Below are 21,564 nucleotides of genomic sequence, written 5' to 3' on the forward strand. Positions count from 1 at the left end.
TATGAAAGTAAGTATTTTATGTTGCTCTTCGTACGTGAAGGAGAGGTAAAAGTTTGACATTTATTTTCTTTCACAGTTTAAAAAAGAAATATAGATATATAGAAAAGAAACCAATGTGACTGTGCTACCTTTGAATCAGAGCCTGCAGGAGTTGCCCCAGCCGTTCCTGGAGCTCTGGGATCGGTTCCCCTATCAGCATCAACTCCTGTCTCAGCTTCCCGTTTACGCCAAGCAGCTGCTCACACCTAACGGAGGAAATAAATAAAGATAGTGAGGGCGCAAAAAAGGAAAGTGAAAACACAAATACGTAAGCCAGTAAAACATATATGCTTATGTAATAATTAGGGCTGTCAAAGTTAACATGATAATAACGTCTCAACGCAAACGTTTTAACGCCACTAATTTCTTTAACACAACTTGCGAGTTTTAGGTTGTAGCAGGCTCAGTTTTAAAGCTAGAGTGAAGATACTGATATCATATGAAACTAAAAAACCTATGCATTGGTACCAACCATGTCATACTAGCTTGTCGCAAAGGAGGCTAAATAACGCTTCAAACCTAAGCTACATTTTGGCGAGGAAAAACTGGGATGGCCATTTTCAAATGGGCCCCTTGACCTCTGACCTCAAGATATGTGAATGAAAATAGGTTCTCTGGGTACCCACGAGTCTCCCCTTTACATACATGCCCATTTTATGATAATCACATGCAGTTTGGGGCAAGTCATAGTCAAGTCAGCACACTGACACACTGACAGCTGTTGTTGCCTGTTGGACTGCAGTTTGCCATGTTATGATTTGAGCATATTTTTTGTCATTGTTTTGTGTTGTAGACTATTTAATAGTTGACAACTCACGATTAAATATTTGTATCGATTGACAGCCCTAGTAAAAATTCATCATTTCGTACAATATGATGTGTTTACCAAAGAATACGACTTAATTAATTGTTTTAATTTCATTAATTAATAAATTAATTTAAAAGCTCAAGACTATCAGACTGGTTGCTGAATTCCTTCCAAACTCTCACATAAAGCTGATCAACAGCAACACAGATGCTGATCAATCCAAAAGGGAATAAGTGGGAGTGGGGTGCACCTCACCAGGTCTGCAGGGCATTGAGGTTGTCGTCAAAGGGATGTCCGATGGCAGCCTTGTGCTGATCCCACCTCCACGCCTTCAGCCTGCTGATCAGTCTGGTCTGACACTGATCCAGACAGTCCACGCACTCCTGCAGCAGCTGGAAACGCTTCTACAACAACCAACAACCAAACACATTACACTGGATGCATGTGCATGTCAAAGCTCATGCCAAAGATCACATGATTTATCAATCAACTGTTTCATTTTTAGTCTATAAAATGTATAAAATTGAACCTTCTGAAATTCCAAGAGCTTAAGGTTGTCGTCTACCAATTGTTCATTTTGCCTGGACAACATTTTAAAACCCAAAGAAATTCAGTTTTTAATGATATTAGATAAAGAAAAGCTGCACATTCTTATACTCGAGTGGTCAGAATCTACACATATTTACCATTTGACTATTTACTGAAAACAATCAACTATTTAAACTCCTTTCAGTCGATCCACTGATTAATTAACTGACCAATTGTTTCAGCATTGATTGTTCCAGTGATACCAAATTTATCCAAATCCAAGACTGTTTATGTACCCCAGTATGCAGAAATATTGAAATTACACCATTTTTAGAATAGGTGAATTAAAAAAACTGCATGTGATTATCATAAAGTGAGCATGTCTGTAAAGGGGAGACTCGTGGATACCCAGAGAACCTATTTTTATTCACATATCTTGAGGTCAGAGGTCAAGGGACCCCTTTGAAAATGACCATGCCAGTTTTTCCTCGCCAAAATTTAGCCTAACTTTGGAGCGTTATTTACCCTCCTCCCCGTCAAGATAGTGTGATGGTTGTTACCAATGGATTTCATGGGTTTTGTAGTTTCATAGTGATATGATTTCATATGTACCTTCATTCTAGCTCTAAAACTGAACCTGCTACAGCCTCAGAAAGACAGTAAAGTCGGTCTGGATCACCTGTGATCCCACAGGTCTGAACATCTGCTTTAGTGTGTTAAGTAACATCAGACTAAAAGTATAATTGAACAGCATGAAGCTCTGGCCTTAGAACAGCTGACTACTTGGCAAAACCAGCTGCTGTTTGTCTACAGTGTTTTGATAATGTGAAACTTTAATTCAGATAGCTATATAAAAAAGTAATGTTGGTACTCGCAGCTGAAGCCAAGCTCACCGTGGACATTGCTTTCACTTTGTACTCCAGCTGCTGGATGTGATTCTGGAGTTTCTGGATTTCTGACTTTGAGGGATCCAGTCCGTTCTGTTGGATCGGCCCTGTGCAAACAATAAATAGCATCATATGTTGAGTCCAAACGAACAGACAAACTAATTATGAAGGAAACTTTTTTTTTTTCAACGCCTGAATGGGGAAATAGTGGCTATTGTTCTGACAAGAAAGCAAAACTTAAAGTGAGTCATTTGAGTCATCCATTTTGACAGGATGGAAATTATTTTACATTAAGGAACACTGACATTGGCGGTTTCAAGTAAAGTGGAAAAGGAAACAACTTCTTACGAAATCCTAACTGATAAAATCGGTCAACATGTGAACATGCCGACACACGGGCCAAACCCGACAAGAACAGACAGAAAACAAAATAATTACATACAAAATAAAGCAAGCTTGGCCAGATTAGGGATGCACCTATCTGTATTTTTCAGTCCTGATACCAATAGCGATACCTGGGCTGCGGTTATCAGACGATACCGAGCACTGATCCGATACCAGTGTTTAATTAATAAACTGTATGCCTCACTCTGTGGAAATGACTACGATCATTCTTTTATGTGTAAGATAACATCAGGCTTGACTTAAACATTGCTTTCTTAACTTTGTAAAACAAAATATGACAAATAAATACATAGATATACATTTATTTAATTGTTCTTTATTATTAAAATAATAAATCGTACTCCAGCAACTTGGTAAGAAAAGTTCAAAATTAACAGGAATTTCAATTGAAACCTTTTTAATGCAGCAACAAATTGGTCAAAACTTAAACAGGAATTCAAATTCCAGTATATAATGTATGTAGTATATAAACATAGAATTGAATCGAATAGATCGGCCCCATTGTCATCGATATCCGATCCAGCTATTTGAGTCAGTATCGCCCCGATATCTGATCCGGTATCGGTATCGGTGCATCCCTAGGCCAGATATACAGCTAATATGGATAGTACTACTTACACTGCTTCCAACTGAGCAGTATTAAACAAAAAGGCAATGAACTCACATGAAGGGTCAGAGTAGAAGAAACAAAGAAGCACACCAAAAGCCTGTGCTAGTAGTAATAGTAGTAGCAGTAATAGTACTAGCACCACTGATCACTTTGTTTTATTCTTCCATATAAAAATGAGTGGGCATCTCCCATTCATGTCAATTTATGCAGCGTGAACAAACTATCTGCAAAGAAGAAATGTTGTCAGCCATCAGTGGGCAACCTCCGGGTCTGAAAAGTGAAGCCAATGCTGAAGTGCCTTAAACTTGCATTCTTTCTAACAGCCAGCAGGGGGCGACTCCTCTGGTTGCAAAAAGAAGTCTGATTGTATAGAAGTCTATGAGGAAATTATCCTACTTCTTACTTGATTTATTACCTCAGTAAACATTGTAAACATGAGTTTATGGTCTCAATCGCTAGTTTCAGGTCTTCTTGAGGACAGCATGATGTTCATTTCGTAAATTATGGTCCCATTCAGAGTCAAATAGACCATAAAGCAGGGGATGCTTTAGGGCGTGGCTACCTTGTGATTGACAGGTCGCTACCACGGCGTTGTATTTACATGTTACCTCTCTGTCGTGCCATTCAGAGATATAATGTCTGGTTTTATTCCTACACCAGTGACTCATAGCTGTATCTGTCAACTGATCTCAACACCTCTGGCCATCTTGATACTCTACACAACTGACTTTTGACATTTAAAGCTGAAAGTCACTAACTTTCCTGAAACTCAATTCAGAAGTCTAAAATCAGAAGTCAATATGAATAAGACTGAGTGGGGCTGCAACTAACAATTATTTTCACTATTGATTAATCTGCTAAACATTGCCTCTATTAATCAATTTATCAGTAAAAAAGTAAAGAATTTTGAAAACTTGAAATGAAACCAGGAATTGATCTTGAAAAAGAGGAACTAAGATAACTCCTATTTCAGTTTCTATGAGTAAGGTATTTACATAAGATCCAGTTGCATCACTAGAGCTTATTGGCACTTTGTACTACAGTGTGGCTGTTCATAGTATTTTAGATATGTGAACATGAAGCAGGGTGTTACTGAGGAGAATCTCTGTGTACCTCGTGTTTGTGTCTCTCACCTTGTAAACCCTCATAGTTCTGCCTCTCCCAGTTGAGCTCTTCTTGCAGCTGGTGCATCTTTTGTCGGATGTCCTGGACCTCCAGGACCTTCAGAACCAGGTGGTCTACATCCTGCATGTTGGGGAACGAGGACTCTCTATTCGGGTACGGTTGGTATTGTGGAGAGTTGGGCATCTGAGTGGGCTACAGACATGGGACAGCACTTAATACACTTACAGTATTGGTGCTGGGATCAGAACTGTTTTAAACATTACTTGTTTCCACCATTAAAAGTAAATTAAAAGTTGCCAGAAGATATACTTAAAGGTTCAGTGTGTAGGATCTGGCGGTATCTAGCAGTACGGTGAGGAGATTGCAACCAACTGAAGCCTCTCCCGTGTGCCAAGCGTGTTGGAGAGCTACAGTGGCCAACCCAAAAACACAAATGGCCTCTCAGGAGCCAGTTGTTGAGAGGATAGTGTAGGTCATTTGTAGCAGAGCCAGTGCGTAGAGTGTGGGCGTATGTGGGAAGTGAGTGGTGAAGCAAGAGAGCGAGAGCGTCGGCAACAGGAGCAGCGAGTAACGTTATCGACTCACGCTCAAGCAGGAAAAATTAACAGAACTTGGCGGTGCAACATGGCGGACTGCGTGGAGAAGACACGCTCCCTATGTAGATATAAACGGCGCATTCTATGGTAATGAAAACACAACGATTCTTATTTTCAGGTGATTATACACTAAAGAAAACATACTTATTAATATTATATTCCATTTCTGCCAATAGATCCCCTAATTGTTACACACTGGTCCTTTAAGTAACAGGCCAACATTGTTTAAAATAAATAAAAGAGGGAAAGAATAATACAAGTAATGACATCATTTTTCATCACATTTTGGAGGATAATCATGCTCTAAGTTTTGGAACTACAGTTCCCATAATTTGGGGATTGTAAACAGGAAGTATAATGTTGATATTCTAAAAAATGTCATGTTTGTATATCCAGACTTGACAGAGTTCAAGAAGGAGTTTGGAGGATGTTACCTCGACGGATCCCAGATCCTTGAACACATATGCCAATAAGGACTTTCTCAGGCAAGTCTCAACTCTGGGAAAGTTTATTTACATGGACTACAGAAATAAAACCAAAATCACTGGCCGCCTAGAAGTTAGGAAATCAGTCTAGACATGTATATCATTTGTATTGCAAAACCACTGTCATTTGCAAGACTATTGCCTAAAACGTAGTATGTATGCCTTTTCCTGTGTGACTGTGTGTTTCTAATGACATCAACTTGTAGTTTCTTTCGTCACCTATAATATACTCTCTGAGATCAAGCCTCGCTGCGCTGTACAAAATGATCCGCCAGCTTATCAGGGTAAGGGCTGTAGTTAAACTAAACACAGACGGTATTTGTTAAAAGATCTTACCTGGCTGAGCAGAACCCTCTCCTTTGTGAGGATGTCCCTGACCATCACCCCAAACTGTAGAGGCTGCTGCTGAAACATGGTCTGTAAATCAAGCACATGTACATGTATATTATCAAATCTTAAATACAGTCCATGATGCCACTGTATACTACCGTGGCATGCGGTTAATGTCATACACAGTATATTTCTACGGGCAACAAATATATTTAAAGAAACTTGTGCGGTTATAATGAAGTCCTTAGAGACATTCACTTTTTTTTCTTGCATTTACTTTTTACTTGAAGTACCTAAGGAAAGTTGTGGGCATTTTTCACCCTCTCTGCAGCCCCACAAACACCTTGTATTAGTCATGCGAAACCCAACGTTTTCCTACATATGAAAACACTGACTTCCTGTCTTTGGTTTCAGTGGTCTGAGTGACTCAAACCTGTTACGAGCACTCGCAGCTGCCTGTCATTAAACTTGAAGAAACTGCTTTCACCTGCATTCGACCTCTAATACAAACAGCAGAAAGATTTATTTTAAGTCTTATTAAATACTGTCATGGGGATTCAGGGTGGAAGCTAAATCCTATTCATCCATCATATTCTGGGAACTACAGAGTGACTCAGCTTCCCCTACCATGTTCCTGCTGATCTGCATCAGCTTCATCCTGTCCACCACATTGGCGTTCTGCTGAGCCATCGATTGCAGCATGCTGATGGTCTGGTCCAACAGAGCCCGAGCCTGGCTCTCCTGCTCCACCTTCTCCAGCACAAAGTCGTCCCTGTGAGCACACACACACACACACACACACACACATGCATAATGATCCACACACAAGGCCACAGAGCAAGCACACACAACAAGCATATGCATGAATACGCCGTATACTGTATATGCAAGCATGTTCGTGCAAGCTGTTTGTGTGCACATGTGTTTGTGTCATACCATCTTTGTGTCTCGATCCATTCAGCTAAAAAGTGTCTGACTTCAATGGGGAAGGCATTTGGGGGATAGAGGTTGTTGACGGTGTCATCAGACAGGCATGGTATCATCTGGGACACGTGTCTCCACTGGGCCATGATCAAGCAGGTCTGCACAAGTAAAAGGAGTAAAAGGGAGTTATTATTTATGACTATTCAGTTTTACTGCATTCTTAATGTACAGTGGAAACAAACAGGACATCTTTTTGATCAAATACCTCACTGGCATTCAAGAATAAGGCAGGTGTTATTCTATGTTTTTCTAAATATCGACAATTCCCGTGAAAACGCCAAAACCAACTAGAGCTGCAATGATTAATCGAGTAGTTGTCAACTATTAAATTAGTCGCCAACTATATTTTGATGATCGGTATGAGTAATTCTTTAAAGGGACTATTTGTAACTTTCAGAAATGCTTCTTAACAGCGACACCTGTGGCCGTGAAATCAACGAAAGTCAGCGTCGGGCTCGCGCTTGCTCGCTCTAAATATACCTGAACGAGCATCACTCAAAACAGTGAGGCGACACACGTCAGCTAAAACCACAATATCACTCTATATTTCAGCTGCTTGGCAGTAATGTTAGCTGACCAGACGAAGGTCTCTCCATGAACATGATTTAGATCTGATCCTAGTGTTGGCTTTTCCTGCCTAAGTGCAGGCTGAGGCAGCGGGGCTCTGCAGCATGTCTCTCTGCTCTCTCCGGCTGCGGGCGGAGAGAGCAGAGGAGACACCGGCACCCGGTCGATAACGAGAAGACAACGTGTCTCTCTGTAGAGCTCCGTCACTTCACAAGACACGGAAAACCTCTGTTGGTCTGGAGGAGCTGCAGCATTTATTTCTGCACAAACGTCCACTCTACATTCACTAGATATTCTCAGAGCTAAACTAACTCTTCTGCAGTGTGGAGTGAGCGCGCGTTCACGTCTAGAGGTGGAGCGAGCTGAGCTGTATGAGTGAAGGCGAGCAGGCAGAGGAGGAGGGTACAGCGGCTACACGCGAATGCGCAAATGCGAGCGCGCATGTGTGCCGACCCGCTACATTTATACGCTTACAAAGTTACAAATAGTCCCTTTAAGAAAAAAAAAAGAAGTCTAAATCCTCTGATTCCAGCTTCTTAAATGTGAATATTTTCTGGTTTCTTTACTCCTCCATGACAGTAGCCTGAATATATTTGAGTTGTGGAAAAAACAAGACATTTGAGGACGTTGTCTTGGGCTTTGGGAAACACTGATCGGCATTTTTCACCATTTTCTGACATTTTATAGACCAAACAACTAATCAATTTATCAAGAACAATGCATAAGTCCGTCTCTCTATACTTTCCCACTTCCCTACTCTCCGGCCCAAGCACATTTATTCCTCCTAAGCTTTAAAAAATGGCTAACAAATATATAGTTTAATTTTTAACCTCAATAATCTCACTGTCCTGCCAGCGGTACAAACTCATGCTGTGCAGCCAAACATTATTCATGCTTACACAGCTTTGTTATATGTTTTAGTGGAGGTCTCAATGGTTTCCAAAAATACCAAGAACAAGAACAAGTAGAGCATTTTGATTTGATGGAATGATGTAGCTAATATTTATTTTTTTGGTTTAAATATTTTCCTCAGTGTGAATCCGGAACAAACTGATACAGAATAAATGTGTGATACTCTCAGACAGGGTCGAGTAAGGTGATTTTTCCAACCTTAAAGCTACTTAAAGGGGAAATAAAGGAAACCAACTAAAAAAGCAAGCCTTTCTATAACAGGAGAAAATAGCGCAGTTATTAATAAGGACTATTTTCAGCTGCGGTTAAATTATACATTTGGTGTGTAAGTGAGTATTTACGACACCGAGATGGCCTATGTGGGATTTAAACTACAGTACCAATGATCATCCTAGTTTGATGCCTGAAATAAGGTCTATGGTTAACACCAAGCTGAAGAGATTTTAACGTTTTGTTCTACGACATAAAATATGTCACTAAATATCCCACTTGACACTTTTATGTGTCTTAAAAAAGGCAGTTGCTAACAAGTGGCTAAATGAGATTACTAAATGTCATCACGCCGACCACTAGCACCTTTACCTTAGCGGTGGTGATGTGTGAAGTCATGCGATCGTGGTGTAGTTTTTTTTATAGCCTAACGGTAGCTTTTTACTTCTGCCTTTTACTCCTGCATTTACACTTCAAAAATCATGAAAGTGGTTCATTTGTGGACATTATCTTGCTGAACAAAATAGTATCATAAACGTTTGTTTGCCACAGAGCTTATTTTCTGCAATAATCCGAAACCCAAAGGAAAAATCCCCTTTTCTTCGAGTGAACCAGGGCGATTGTAAATTCCTGGTTGGCCTACAAAAATAAGTAATTCCTGCACCACTCTATGTAGCTCAGTTACATGTTTTTAACAGTTTTTAGAGTAATAAGCTACGTCAGGCCTTGGATACACAGACAACATTGTGTTTTGGTCTTTTCACAGGATTTGTTGACAATAAGAAAGGGACAATAGAGTTTAAAACGAATGCATGCAGGTCAAACAAAAATCTGGAAAACTTGAACAACACATCTGTGGAGAGACGGAGCTAAATGTTTTAAACCTGTTACCAGTGACAAGCAAGTATATCCTGTGAGCTTTATCAGCTGCCCACATGTGGCGACAACCACATGGTGTTAAAACTGTCTCTGAAAGCTTAGATATCTCTCTGCAGTCTGACTGTTTGTCATTATATAAGTAAAAAAGTGGTTTCCTGTTTCATTCCTGATCTGAGTTAAGTACGTGTTGACTTAAATACACAACAGATTTGACATTATGAAGTATCTTCAATTCAAGCGCTATGCCTTTAAAAGGAGAGAAGAGAGCTAATTTAATAAACAAGAAAATCTTTATAGCAAGTCATGATATCTTTTATGCAACACTGAGCTATAAAGTATGTTGTAACGGTTGTGTCACACCGACGGGACGCAGTGACTTTGACTGAATAAGCCACATGTGAATCACACAATTCCTGTCATCCAATTTAAAAGCTGCTACCACTGTTTATCCGTCATACAACTTAGAATAACAGCTATTTGTCACTGAATCCTCTCACGCAAAGTCAGAGACACGTCAAGAATCAATATTTAATAAATGGTTATAGTTAGATTTAGTTAGAAAAGGCTTTGCTCTTTGACAGAGCTCTCTTACAGAAACAATTCAACCAATTGGGATATATGCTTCTTCGTTTTCTTGCTGAGAGTTAGATGAGAAGATTGATACCACCCTCAGTTTCAGGGAAGCACAGAATACTCTTATGAACCCATCTCACCCTGGTTATTCCCTCTTTGAAATGTGCCCTCAGGCAGACGTTTCAGGACATTGAAAACACAGACAAACAGATTAAAGAACAGGTTTTATGCCAGAGCCATAACTGCACTAAACAGTGAAAAACTTGAACATCTTGTAAATATTCACTGTGCAATATATGTGCAATGATATGAGTCGTGCAATACCTGCAGAATGTGGATGTCTTGTGTGTGGTTTGTGTGTTTTTATTATTATTATTTTTTTTTTATAGTTTTAGAGGCACGTTATTGTTTATGTTTCTTGCACTTTTTAAGGTTTGCATTTAAATTTCGTTGTACTTGTACAATGACAATAAAGATATATTCTTCTTCTTCTTCTTAGCTTAGCATAAAGACTGGAAGCAGAGGGAAACGGCTAGCCACTCTGTCCACATTGTTCTGCATGAACTAATGCTAAGTTTTAATATATTTTATTTAGGGCTGTCAAAGTTAACACCAGAATACGTTAAAACAAATTTGTTTTAACGCCACTAATTTCTTTAATGCATTAATGCAACTTGCAACTTTTAGGTTGTAGTGGGCTCAGTTTTAAAGCTAGAGTGAAGATACTGGCATCATATGAAACTAAAAAACCTAAGAAATCCATTGGTACCAACCAATTGGTATGTCATACTAGTTTGTTGCGAAGGAGGCCAAATAACGCTCCAAACTTACGAGAAAAAACTGTCACAGCCATTTTCAAAGGGGTCCCTTGACCTCTGACCTCAAGATATGTGAATGAAAATGGGTTCTATGGGTACCCACGAGTCTCCCCTTTACAGACATGCCCTCTTTATGATAATCACATGCAGTTTGGGGCAAGTCATAGTCAAGTCATCACACTGACACACTGACAGCTGTTGCTGTCTGTTGGGCTTGAATTTGCCATGTTGTGATTTGAACATACTTTTCAAGCTAAATGCAGTACTTGTGAGGGTTTCTGGGCAATATTTGTCATCGTTCTGTGTTGTTAATTGATTTCCAATAAAAAATATATACATACATTTGCATAAAGCAGCCTATTTGCCCACTCCCATGTTGATAAGAGTATTACATATTTGACAAATCTCCCTTTCAGTTACATTTTGAACATATAAAAAATGTGTGATTAATTTGCGATTAATGACGATTAACTATGAACAATCATGAAATTAATCGCGATTAAATATTTTAATTGTTTGACTAATTTTATTTTATTTATGGATATAGAAGACAAAAAACAATCCAAGGGATGACATGTAAAGTGTAAACACTTAATTCCAACATGGTCCCTGATGTCATAGAAAACAGGACAATCACGCATTGCTCACACATTTCTGATTCTGATTCTGACAAAGCACGCAGAGAATCCCTAAAATAATCATCAGCAAAACCAAGTACTACAAATGAAAAACAACAGAAATGAACTTCGAAACCCTGTACTAGTATTTTATCTTTCCTTTACTATTTATATGTCATAAAAGCATTCACAAAAATCCAATAAGCACTAGAATAGAAGCAATAAAAGCAATGAAAGCGTTCACAATAATAATAACATAGTATCAAAACACAATAAGATTAAAAAATACACAACAAGACGCAGAGGACCTGCCTGTCATATTTTAATTGGTCACCTTACCCCAGAGGTGAGCCCGAACCATATTCAATTTAAAATGCATAAATGAGCTGAAAATGTTCAAATCTAACCAGGGTTATATGCAGTCTAACCAGCAAACAGTGGATTTCTACGAATAATATCAACAAGTTGTGCACTTTGCTTTTTCCAAAAAAAGAGTAGTTTAGTAGTAGTTTATACTTTACTGAGATATAAAATGAATCTCTGGACAAATACCCAAAAAACAACTGGGGAGGAGAAGCGAAGTTTAAACTGGCCATGGGGAGTCAGTCATGCAGAGAGGCTTCAACAGTAAACAACCACAGTTTAGAGGAACAATTCCACAAATTCCATTCACAAATTTGCTGTTAATCTGTATTAGCGCCCAAACAAGCATCAGCATGAGCTTTTTCAGTAGCGAGAGTTTTTAATTAACATCTCTGTCATCCTCTTGCTGCCATTATTCTCTGTTGCATTCACATGTCTTCTGTAAAGCTGCTTTATAACCACCAGGTTGGACAGTTTAACCCCGGTCACCACTGACAACGCTACGGGACATGTTGCTATCTGTTTACAATAATCAGGGGCCTGTTTTGGCCGCATGTTTATGGAACAGTTTATAACCAAGCTGCTCTGTTTAGATACTTGCTACCGTGGTTGCTTGGTCACATTGTTTTGAATACAATACAATACTGCTCTATGATGTTGGCTGACGACCCAGTGCGAGTTAACTATTTGATCCTTCAGCCCTTGCAGTCTTACAGCCTAATTAACACCAGAGCAGAGGCGAAGTGCTGTCGGAAAACTTTAACTTTTAGCGGGAAAGTGCGGCCAGAGAGGACCCGCCGCAGCCAATCAGTAAACAGATCCTGTGACTCCTGTGACCAAGCCCCCAGGAAGTGCGCCAGTCGTTGATACCAACTTTCGTAGTGGCCAAACAGCGGTACTACAACTTCCATGTCCGTCACGTGATGCCATTAGGCCCAAAAAGATTTTTTCCCATAGACTTACATTGGGAAAGAGATGTCTGTAACTCACAGGATAATTTTTTTTTAGGTAAATAAACTTCCCAGTATGAATACTCTAATAGCCCTGATTTAAATCATTAGGTCCTAAAAGCTGTAAAATGCACTAATAGCCGAATCCAGAGTTATTTCCCTTCCTCCGTTCATGTGAATGAGACCCAGACAGCGGCTGGAACGAGGGCTGGGAGGCGGAGTTAGCAAGCCGTGACGACAGCGTGATGTTGGAACCCCGTGACCGAGCGGACGCTACTGCGCATCCATGGGTCCAATGGATGCGGAAGATCGCCGGAGGATCCGGGTACTTTTCCAGTCGGAAGTCGAGCCATTTTGTCTTCAAGCGCCACTGAGTAACTTTCATAGGAATGAACGGGACCCCGCCTCCAACGCTGTATCCAGTTCTCTTAATACATCCATGCCCGTGACATATTGACCTAGGTTACAAAGAATTTCTTTCCGCCTTAAACACGTGATCAAGCCCGCCGGCCGCAGATAAATTGCTGCAGGCTGCTCCCTGGTGTGAGCTGGACCACTGCCTCGGTAAAATGCTCACAATACCCAATGAATAAGCCAACTAATGCTACTAGTATATTACACAGAAAGGAGGCCTCAATGTGTTATGTTATACATTATTAAAATAATGAATGCGTTTCTTATTGCCTCATGTCCTGGCACCATGACTCATAAATCAATCATCAATTATCCGGGGATTGTGATATTGTCATATTGCTGCCTCTTGCATCAAGGCGGTGGGTGAAGCATGGTCAGACCTCTGCACATCTTAATATGTGAATTAGAAAGACATTCATTATTTAAGTGAACAATGTTGCATCAATCAACAGGAGCACCTGAATATTGTGTCAGGTGTCTCATTCAGCCTTCAGGCAGCAGACAGACAGAGCAGGTGGCCAGAAGCTCCTCCCTCTTTAGCGTTTAAAAGGTGCAGCGTGTAGGATTTGGCAGCATCTAGCGATGAGGTTGCAGATTGCAACCACCTGAAACTTCTCCTGTGTGCCAAACATGTAGGAGAACTAAGGTGGCCGACGCGAAAACATGAAAACACAGATGGCCCTATCTAGAGCCAGTGTTTGTTTTGTCCTTTCTGGGCTACTGTAGAAACATGGCAGTCGACTGCATGAAGACAGGACCCGCTCCAAAGAACGTATATGGCAAGAAGTGAAAGTCAATTATTCCTTCCATTGCAACATCAGCGCCCAGCAGCAGAGCTACCCATTTTGGACTGAAAGTGACTACCTGTGTTGAACAATAAAATAATATAAATATAATAAGCGTTTTCAGTCCAAAATGGCGGCAGCGGCTGTTGTCAAAAACACACCAGAGTTTCGTCTCTTTGCTTGTATACTCTTTGCCCGCTCCCTTTGTAGATATAAACGGCTCATTCTAAGGTAACGAAAACACAACGATTTTTATTTTCAGGTGATTTTACACTAAAGAAAATATACTGATTAATTATATTCTATTTCTGCCAATAGATCCCCCTAAATGCTACACACTGGTCCTTTAAATCAGCGGGTCATATCGGCCACTCTTGTCTCTAGCAGCGGATCATTTCCCTCATTCATTTTTACATTCTAGGTATAATTTTAGTCATTTGGATTGTCTATACTGTAATTGTATTATGTTGGTTATTCTGTACATACAACATCTATTGCATGTCCCGTCCAGGGAGAGGGATCTGTCCTCAGTTGCTCTTCCAGATGTTTCTTCCATTTTTTACTAGGTCTTTTGGGGTAGTTTTTCTTTGCTGTTGTAAAGCCCCTTGAGGCAAATTTGTGATTTATGATATTGGACTATAAATAAAATTGACTTGACTTGACAGGGTCAGTCATTTGTAATTTATTACTCAGATGAAGCTATACTATATAATGTAATGAGACTTTGTAGACTTTGTACTTTTAGTGCTCAAACAATTTTAAAAGGCCGATCCTTTAATATTTTAACATATTGAGACATATCGGATGAGTTTAATATAAACCACCACATCACCGAATCTCTGTTTGTTGCGTCCTCACTCGCAAGGACATTTATACATTTCTCTGGTGTATATTAAAGCCTGGGGGACTTTATCTTCTGCCAGAATCATCCCCTGGAGGGAATGATTCAAAAGTTAAAGTTTTTCCGCTGTCTGGCCTTACACCGCAATAACTCCAGTTGACATCATTCCTCTCCCCCTCCCCATATTTACTGTCTGTTTCTACAATCAATGTCTAAAATTACCCAAAGGTTAAGCGAAATGTTTATAGAATTTAGTGTCAAATCAGGACAGTGTTTATTTCAAGCTATAATGGGGGACATGGTCCTTTTAATACTTGTATCTTATTACTTCTTTTCTCTTTTCCTTTGTATGAATTTGTTGGGTTTTTCTATGTGTCGTTACGGTGACTACATTATTTGCGCATTACCTTGGTAAATCTTAACAAAAAGAGAATTTAAAAAATTTAGTGACGAATATTTTACGCAGGGATGACAGATGTTGGACCGCTACACAACTGGTGAGCGAAAACTTTCTTGAAGAATATCAATTGCATCTAGTTGTTGGCATCAGGTACAGTTTCATATAGACTGAGGTCAAGTTTCATTTGTAAAGCCCAAAATCACAAATTTGTCTCCTTGGACTTTGATTGAGTAATAAAAAGAGAGATGTTACATCTTCAGCAGGCTCTTAATACACAGAATAAAGGGTGAAGAAACAGATATAGTACTCAACACTTCAGCTATATTCTGATATGAGTGATGTGAAAAAAAAAAAAATCCCACAATAATCAGAAGACTGATGATATGATTATACTATATACTACTAGAGTATGGAAACTCACGTCAGGTTGGTGCAGTTGATGTCACTGCAAAATGGGAAGTCAAACCAATACTGGTCATTTTCCCCTGGCATTCTCAGAAATCAATGTGGGGAAATTTGACAATTGTAGTGAGATTATTTTTCTTAACTTAACGAAAGTCCCATGATATAACAACAACAGTAATAAATGATAAACTATGAATTCATACAGTATATTCATCATAGCCGTTAGTTGCAGCCCTAATTTGATTATTGAGATCAAAGAGTCAGACTATTGCTGACTTTTGAGCAATGGCTGAGAGAGAAAGACTGCTGGCATCAAGTCTGACAGAAACTATTCAAGTTACTGAGACAAAAACACTTAATGGTGGTGAGGAGTGGAACCCCACCTGTAAATACAATATACTGTAAATACAATATATTGTTAATACAATATACTGTTAATACAATATACTGTTAATACAATATACTGTTAGTACAATATACTGTTAATACAATATACTGTTAGTACAATATACTGTTAATACAATATACTGTCAATACAATATACTGTTAGTACAATATACTGTTAATACAATATACTGTTAGTACAATATACTGTTAATACAATATACTGTCAATACAATATACTGTAATCTGCTTCAGAAAGCACAAAGTTTACTGACCAAACAGATCTTACAAGACAACTGCCCAGATATCCTTCATCAGATACGTGAAGCTAAATCGCCCCTAAATCATGGGTGAAATCACCAAAAACTGCCCTCTTGGCAGTAAATAAAAACTGACTAATGTCTATTTGTACCTGGGTGAGAATAGTCACACGGCAGCTATTCGGCTATATACACTTGGTATATACTTAGTAATAGTAATATAAAGAGCGACGAAGTGCATGCAGGGAGTAGGTTGCGATGGATGAATGGGTCAAACTCAAGACTTTGACCCAGGAGACTAAGAAACCTGTTTTTACGCTTAGTTGACTTATTATTTTCTGTTTTTTTCTGATTATTATTTTCAGTTTTCAGTCGCAGTTTGGTTAGGTTTAGGCATCAAGACGACATGGTTAGGTTTAGCCATAGACTGTATATAAAGACGGACGACATGACAGCTCCCCAGAAGTGAAGCCAAAACATCTGGATCGCCCCCTGGTGGCTGGCTGCAGTAATAGGTTAAAAAGCCCGCCCCCTCCATGTTAGCGGATGGGAAATGCGCCAAACTAAAAACAAGTGAAATAAATTTTTTCCAAAGATGATTTCTGTCATTTTAGGTATTTCTTATCACGCTGATGTATGTTCAAATGTTAATTTTTCTGATAAGTTATTTGATGTTATTAAAAAAAGGGGTGTGACATCATGATTGACAGCTGTGAGTTTCTCTCACTAACAAGCTGCTCGGCTCATGATTAGTTCGATCACTACTGCGCAGACTCTGTCTCCAAATGACGTCAAAATCTCAAGATGTAAGCTCCATATCCGGGATATTTTGGGCTCACTTCTGTACAGTGGAAGGAAGTGGAGACGCTCATCCATCTTTAGATACAGTCTATGAGTTTAGGCAACAAAACTACTTGGTTAGGTTTAGGAAAAATATACATACATAAAACAGTATTGCTGACACCTGGGTGCTAATAGCAGCTGCCTAAAAATTGTATGTACATGCATCAAGTCAAGTCAACTCTATTTATATAGTAACCTAAAATCAGAAGCTTGCCTGAAAGGTTTTTACACTCTGTACACAACATCCTCGAGGCAGATAAGGAAAACTTGTTTCCTTGTTTTCTGTTCATGTCTCTCAGGTTGTTTTGTATATTTTTTATGAATATATACTTCTTCATTTGATTAAATAATCTGTCATTTGTTGGTTCAACATTCATAGCTATCACACTATTTGATCTGATTTGATTTGAGAGAGAAAGGGAGAGACTTTTTCATTGTGTGTGGGAGGTACAGTACAGTAGTGGTTGGCTATAACAGAGGATGGATCTTTGTAGGGCCGCTGAATCACTCGGGAAACAGGACATCATTGTGTGTACAGGAAGCACTTTGCATTGTTCAAGCATGGCTCAGTTTCAGATTAATTGTTCTCTTTCCTGTGGCCATCAAACTTTTCAACCCATCTCTCTGAGTGTCACACGCTCTGAATCAATAGACTGGACTTATTTCACCCATCAGCAGCTATACTCCCCCATCATTTATTATTATTCTCATGTGCAATACAGATTAGATGCGCACTGCAGCTGTGTGTGTCATTAATACTGCATTTATACTGTACATTTCAATAAATATTCTTATTTAATTCTTATTTATACTATTATTGCATTTATATTTAACACACTTAATAGATCCCACTTCTTAGAATTTTGTATTTACGTATTTACACTGTGGTTATACGGTATGTTGTAAATGTTTGATGCACATATTTGTACATATTTCTTATATTTCTAATTTATTTTTTGTTATTATGTATATATATATATACATATATATATATATGTATATATATATATACTATGTATATATATATATACATATATATAGTGTTAAATATTGTAGCATTGTGTACATAATTTACATGTTACATACTCCTTTATTTGTATTTTCTTATATTTATTTATGCTTTTATATAAGAGCAACTGTAACATATACCAATCTCCCTTCCAGGGATCAATAAAGTAAGGATGCACCGATCCAACTTTTTCAATCCCAACACAGATACCAATACCTGGGCTTTGGGTATCGGCTAATACCGAGTACTGATCCGATACCAGTGTTTAATTAATAAGCTGTATGCCTCACTGTGTGGAAGTGACTGGGATCATTATTTTATGTGTAAGGCAACAACAGGCTGGACTTAATTATTGCTTTCCTAACTTTGTTAAACAAAATGTAACGAATAAATCTATAGATATAGATTTATCGTACACCAACAACTTGGTAAAAAATCTTCAAAATTAACAGGAAATACAATTCAATTGTAAACCTCTTTAATGCAGCAACAAATTGGTCAAAACGTAAACAGGAATTCAAATTCCAGTATATATTTAAGTCAGTATCGGACCGATATCCGATATCGGTGCTTCCCTACAATAAAGTATTTCTGATTCTCCTCACCTTGTTTGTAATAATAGCAATCCAGTGTCAGGGATTACAGTCACATGGCTAGTAATAACTGAACAGTGTTGCACATGTTCCTGATGTCTCTGTGAAATCTGGATGGGTTTCATAACTTTACACACACACACACACACACCCACACACCCACACACACAAAGGGAGCCTTGTCACAACATGTGTTACTGGTTTTAAACATCTCACCTGTGCATGCAGGATGGATCATAAATATCCACATTAATCCACAGTCTGATAAAGTAGGTGTTCACTATAGATGTTATCTGTGCATCTAATTATGTGATATGAACTGTAATTATAACAATATTAACATCGAATCACTCACACAGAGGGAGCTTTGTCACAACATGTTTTAAACATCTCACCTGTGCGTGCAGGATGGATAATAAATATCCACATTAATCACAGTCTGACAAAGTTAGTTTCACTTTCAATGCAGCTACATACTTAGAAAAAAATACTACTTAAAAAGAAAATATATATATATATACATATATATATATAGAAAAATAATTTCAACAGCACATACTGGATGACAAAGTACAGCTGCTTTAGTGTTCACTAGATGTTATTTGTTAATCTAATATTATGATTTGATATGAACTGTATTTCTAACAATATTAATATTAATCAATCCCAATGCCACATAGACCGAATTCACTTTCGTTACATGTTTTCTAGGAACAGCATGAGGAGGAACCACACACAGGGCGTGGAGGGAGTGTCTATAAGTTCATAAAGATTGTTGCTGCCCTGATCATTACATAATCACACATTACACGCCAAATACAACACTATAATTAAGAAGTTGATCTATTTTTAACTGGTGAAAGTTCACAAAAGCAGGACAGAATCACTTATAAGGGGTTTGCATACCTACACTGTAAACAACTGCTGTTAATTTACAGCAGGATTTCAACAGTATTAACCTGTTATTGCTAAAAACAGTGCTTTAATGTTAATACAAAAGAAAACCTGTTAAACTTTTTAACTGAACTATAATGCATTCTTAAAAAACAGCACTTTACTGCTGATCAACTGTCTAAAGTATCATCAGTAACAGTTTCATGCAGTATTTTTTTAATTCTGGGACCTGATCTGCACATGTGAGGCTTGTACATTGTACATGATTGTAAAATCAGTGAATTAGCTTTATTGTTCTTCACTCACATGTTGTTCTGGTTTGCATTCTGTGCTTGTAGCCAGCTATAGACAGACATTTTGGGAAAAGTGTCAACAAGTCTATTATAGCCTTTTTCCTAACAAGTGCCTTCAGTTGTATTTAGTGTGACTATTCCTATGTCTGTAACCTGCTAAGTCTATTCATCTAGGCAAAAAATAATGTTTATCAAAATGTAAAAAATACAACCTAAATAGTGCATTATCAGTAAGATAATGTAAAAGAAAGGTGAAAAACAGCTATATAATGTATGTTTAAACAGTAAATTAACTGTAAAATACTGTGAAATTAATTTAAAAAACAGTATTTTTCATTAACAGTACAAAGCTGTAAATTTCAGCGACAGTATAATAATTTTAATTTTACAGTAACATAAAGGCAACCCTGCTGCCAGTTCTTTACTGTTATTTTACCGGGAAATTCTTAACAGTGTACCTATATTGAAGGATATACTGCTGCTGTGTGTATGTCAGGCCAACATCCTGCAACACTTTGTGTTGTTGTTTTATTAGGTAACCAAAACATGTCCAGAGACGACACACTACCTCGTTTATTACGCAGAGTTCTCCACTAAAATACTTCCTCTGCTGCTCGAATGCATTATATAACATTATATCACATCAATAAAAACAACAAATGACACTTACCTTCAGTTAAATATGAAAAACATTGAAAAAAAACAGCCTCTTCCTCCTCCTGTGTCTCATATAAATGTCCTCCACCAGTTGATTATCCTACTGAACATTTCCTGCCTCCATCTCTCACTTTTAAAAGCTTTAACGTTTAGTCCAGTAAAAAAGAAAGCTGTATTTCGTCGTTTTAACTAACTAAAACCGACTTCGAGCACCGAGCAGCTCAGCAAAGACAACTTTTAGCAACACCTAGAAAGTGGGTTACACTTTACTTCCCTGTTGCGCACGATGCGATGTGCCAGTCACAGATGAGCGCGCTTTATTTCCTGCCGTCACGTTCATGTTCACACATGACCAGGACATGTCACTCATACCAACATCTGGGCTGCTGTTCAGCAATATGACGACACACTGTGTGCGTGTAAAGGGGGTGTTTACGCACAGCAGAATAAAGCTGCTTTTTGGTGCCATCTTGGTGCGTTTTTTTACTTTCTGTTTAGTTATTATTATAAAGATTACACACACAGCGTGCTCTGCGGCTTATATAACCACCCAACACTCAAACAATAGATGTGTTAAAGATGAATATATATGGTTTGCATTTATGTTTAACAGAAAGTAAAACCGAGTCTATATGTGAGCTTGGTGAACTTCCACTGAAGGAGACGTAGGCGGAGTAATGTTGAGTCACCAGATGCTGTAATTTCCAGTAAGTCTTTACTCAGACACATGATACCATATCAGCAGATGGCAGCAGTGCCTTCTAGGCAGACTTCTTCAACAACTGACTGCATTAATCAATAGCACTCAGGATTTTAACTTTCTGTGACCTCATATGGCTACAGATTTATTGTGTTATGTGTGTTGACATGTAACAGCTTCTCCTCCCAACAAAGTGAAAGTAATTATATTACAAAATTGTGCATAATCTTTATCCCACTAACAAATTTTGTGTCAAGATTTGTGGTTCTCAGATAATAAATATTAATTGAATCTGCTCCTCTATTTCAGAAACTCCAGATTCTTACTATTTATGTATTCAATTCAATTCAATTCAATTTTGAATATTATGTATATCAATATTTCTCAAATATGTGTTTTT

The 21,564-nt window shown here is 38.3% G+C and overlaps 1 protein-coding gene across 3 annotated transcripts in view; it reads right to left on the reverse strand.

Moving 5' to 3' along the window:
* Positions 1–20,850, reverse strand: part of stat6 (signal transducer and activator of transcription 6, interleukin-4 induced) — a 31,919-nt gene extending 11,069 nt beyond the window's left edge. For all 3 annotated transcript variants that reach the window (XM_037772085.1, XM_037772087.1, XM_037772086.1), the window contains exons 1-8: positions 20,478–20,850; positions 6,750–6,895; positions 6,441–6,585; positions 5,820–5,900; positions 4,411–4,594; positions 2,269–2,369; positions 1,103–1,251; positions 129–245 (exon numbers count right to left, since the gene is read on the reverse strand). In XM_037772085.1, the coding sequence (XP_037628013.1) occupies positions 129–245; positions 1,103–1,251; positions 2,269–2,369; positions 4,411–4,594; positions 5,820–5,900; positions 6,441–6,585; positions 6,750–6,883 (911 nt within the window). In that variant the 5' untranslated portion in view covers positions 6,884–6,895; positions 20,478–20,850. The remainder of the gene's footprint in view (positions 1–128; positions 246–1,102; positions 1,252–2,268; positions 2,370–4,410; positions 4,595–5,819; positions 5,901–6,440; positions 6,586–6,749; positions 6,896–20,477) is intronic.
* Positions 20,851–21,564: the final 714 nt, after the last annotated feature.

Source organism: Sebastes umbrosus, chromosome 6 (assembly GCF_015220745.1).
Source record: "Sebastes umbrosus isolate fSebUmb1 chromosome 6, fSebUmb1.pri, whole genome shotgun sequence".
Lineage (NCBI taxonomy): Eukaryota > Metazoa > Chordata > Actinopteri > Perciformes > Sebastidae > Sebastes > Sebastes umbrosus.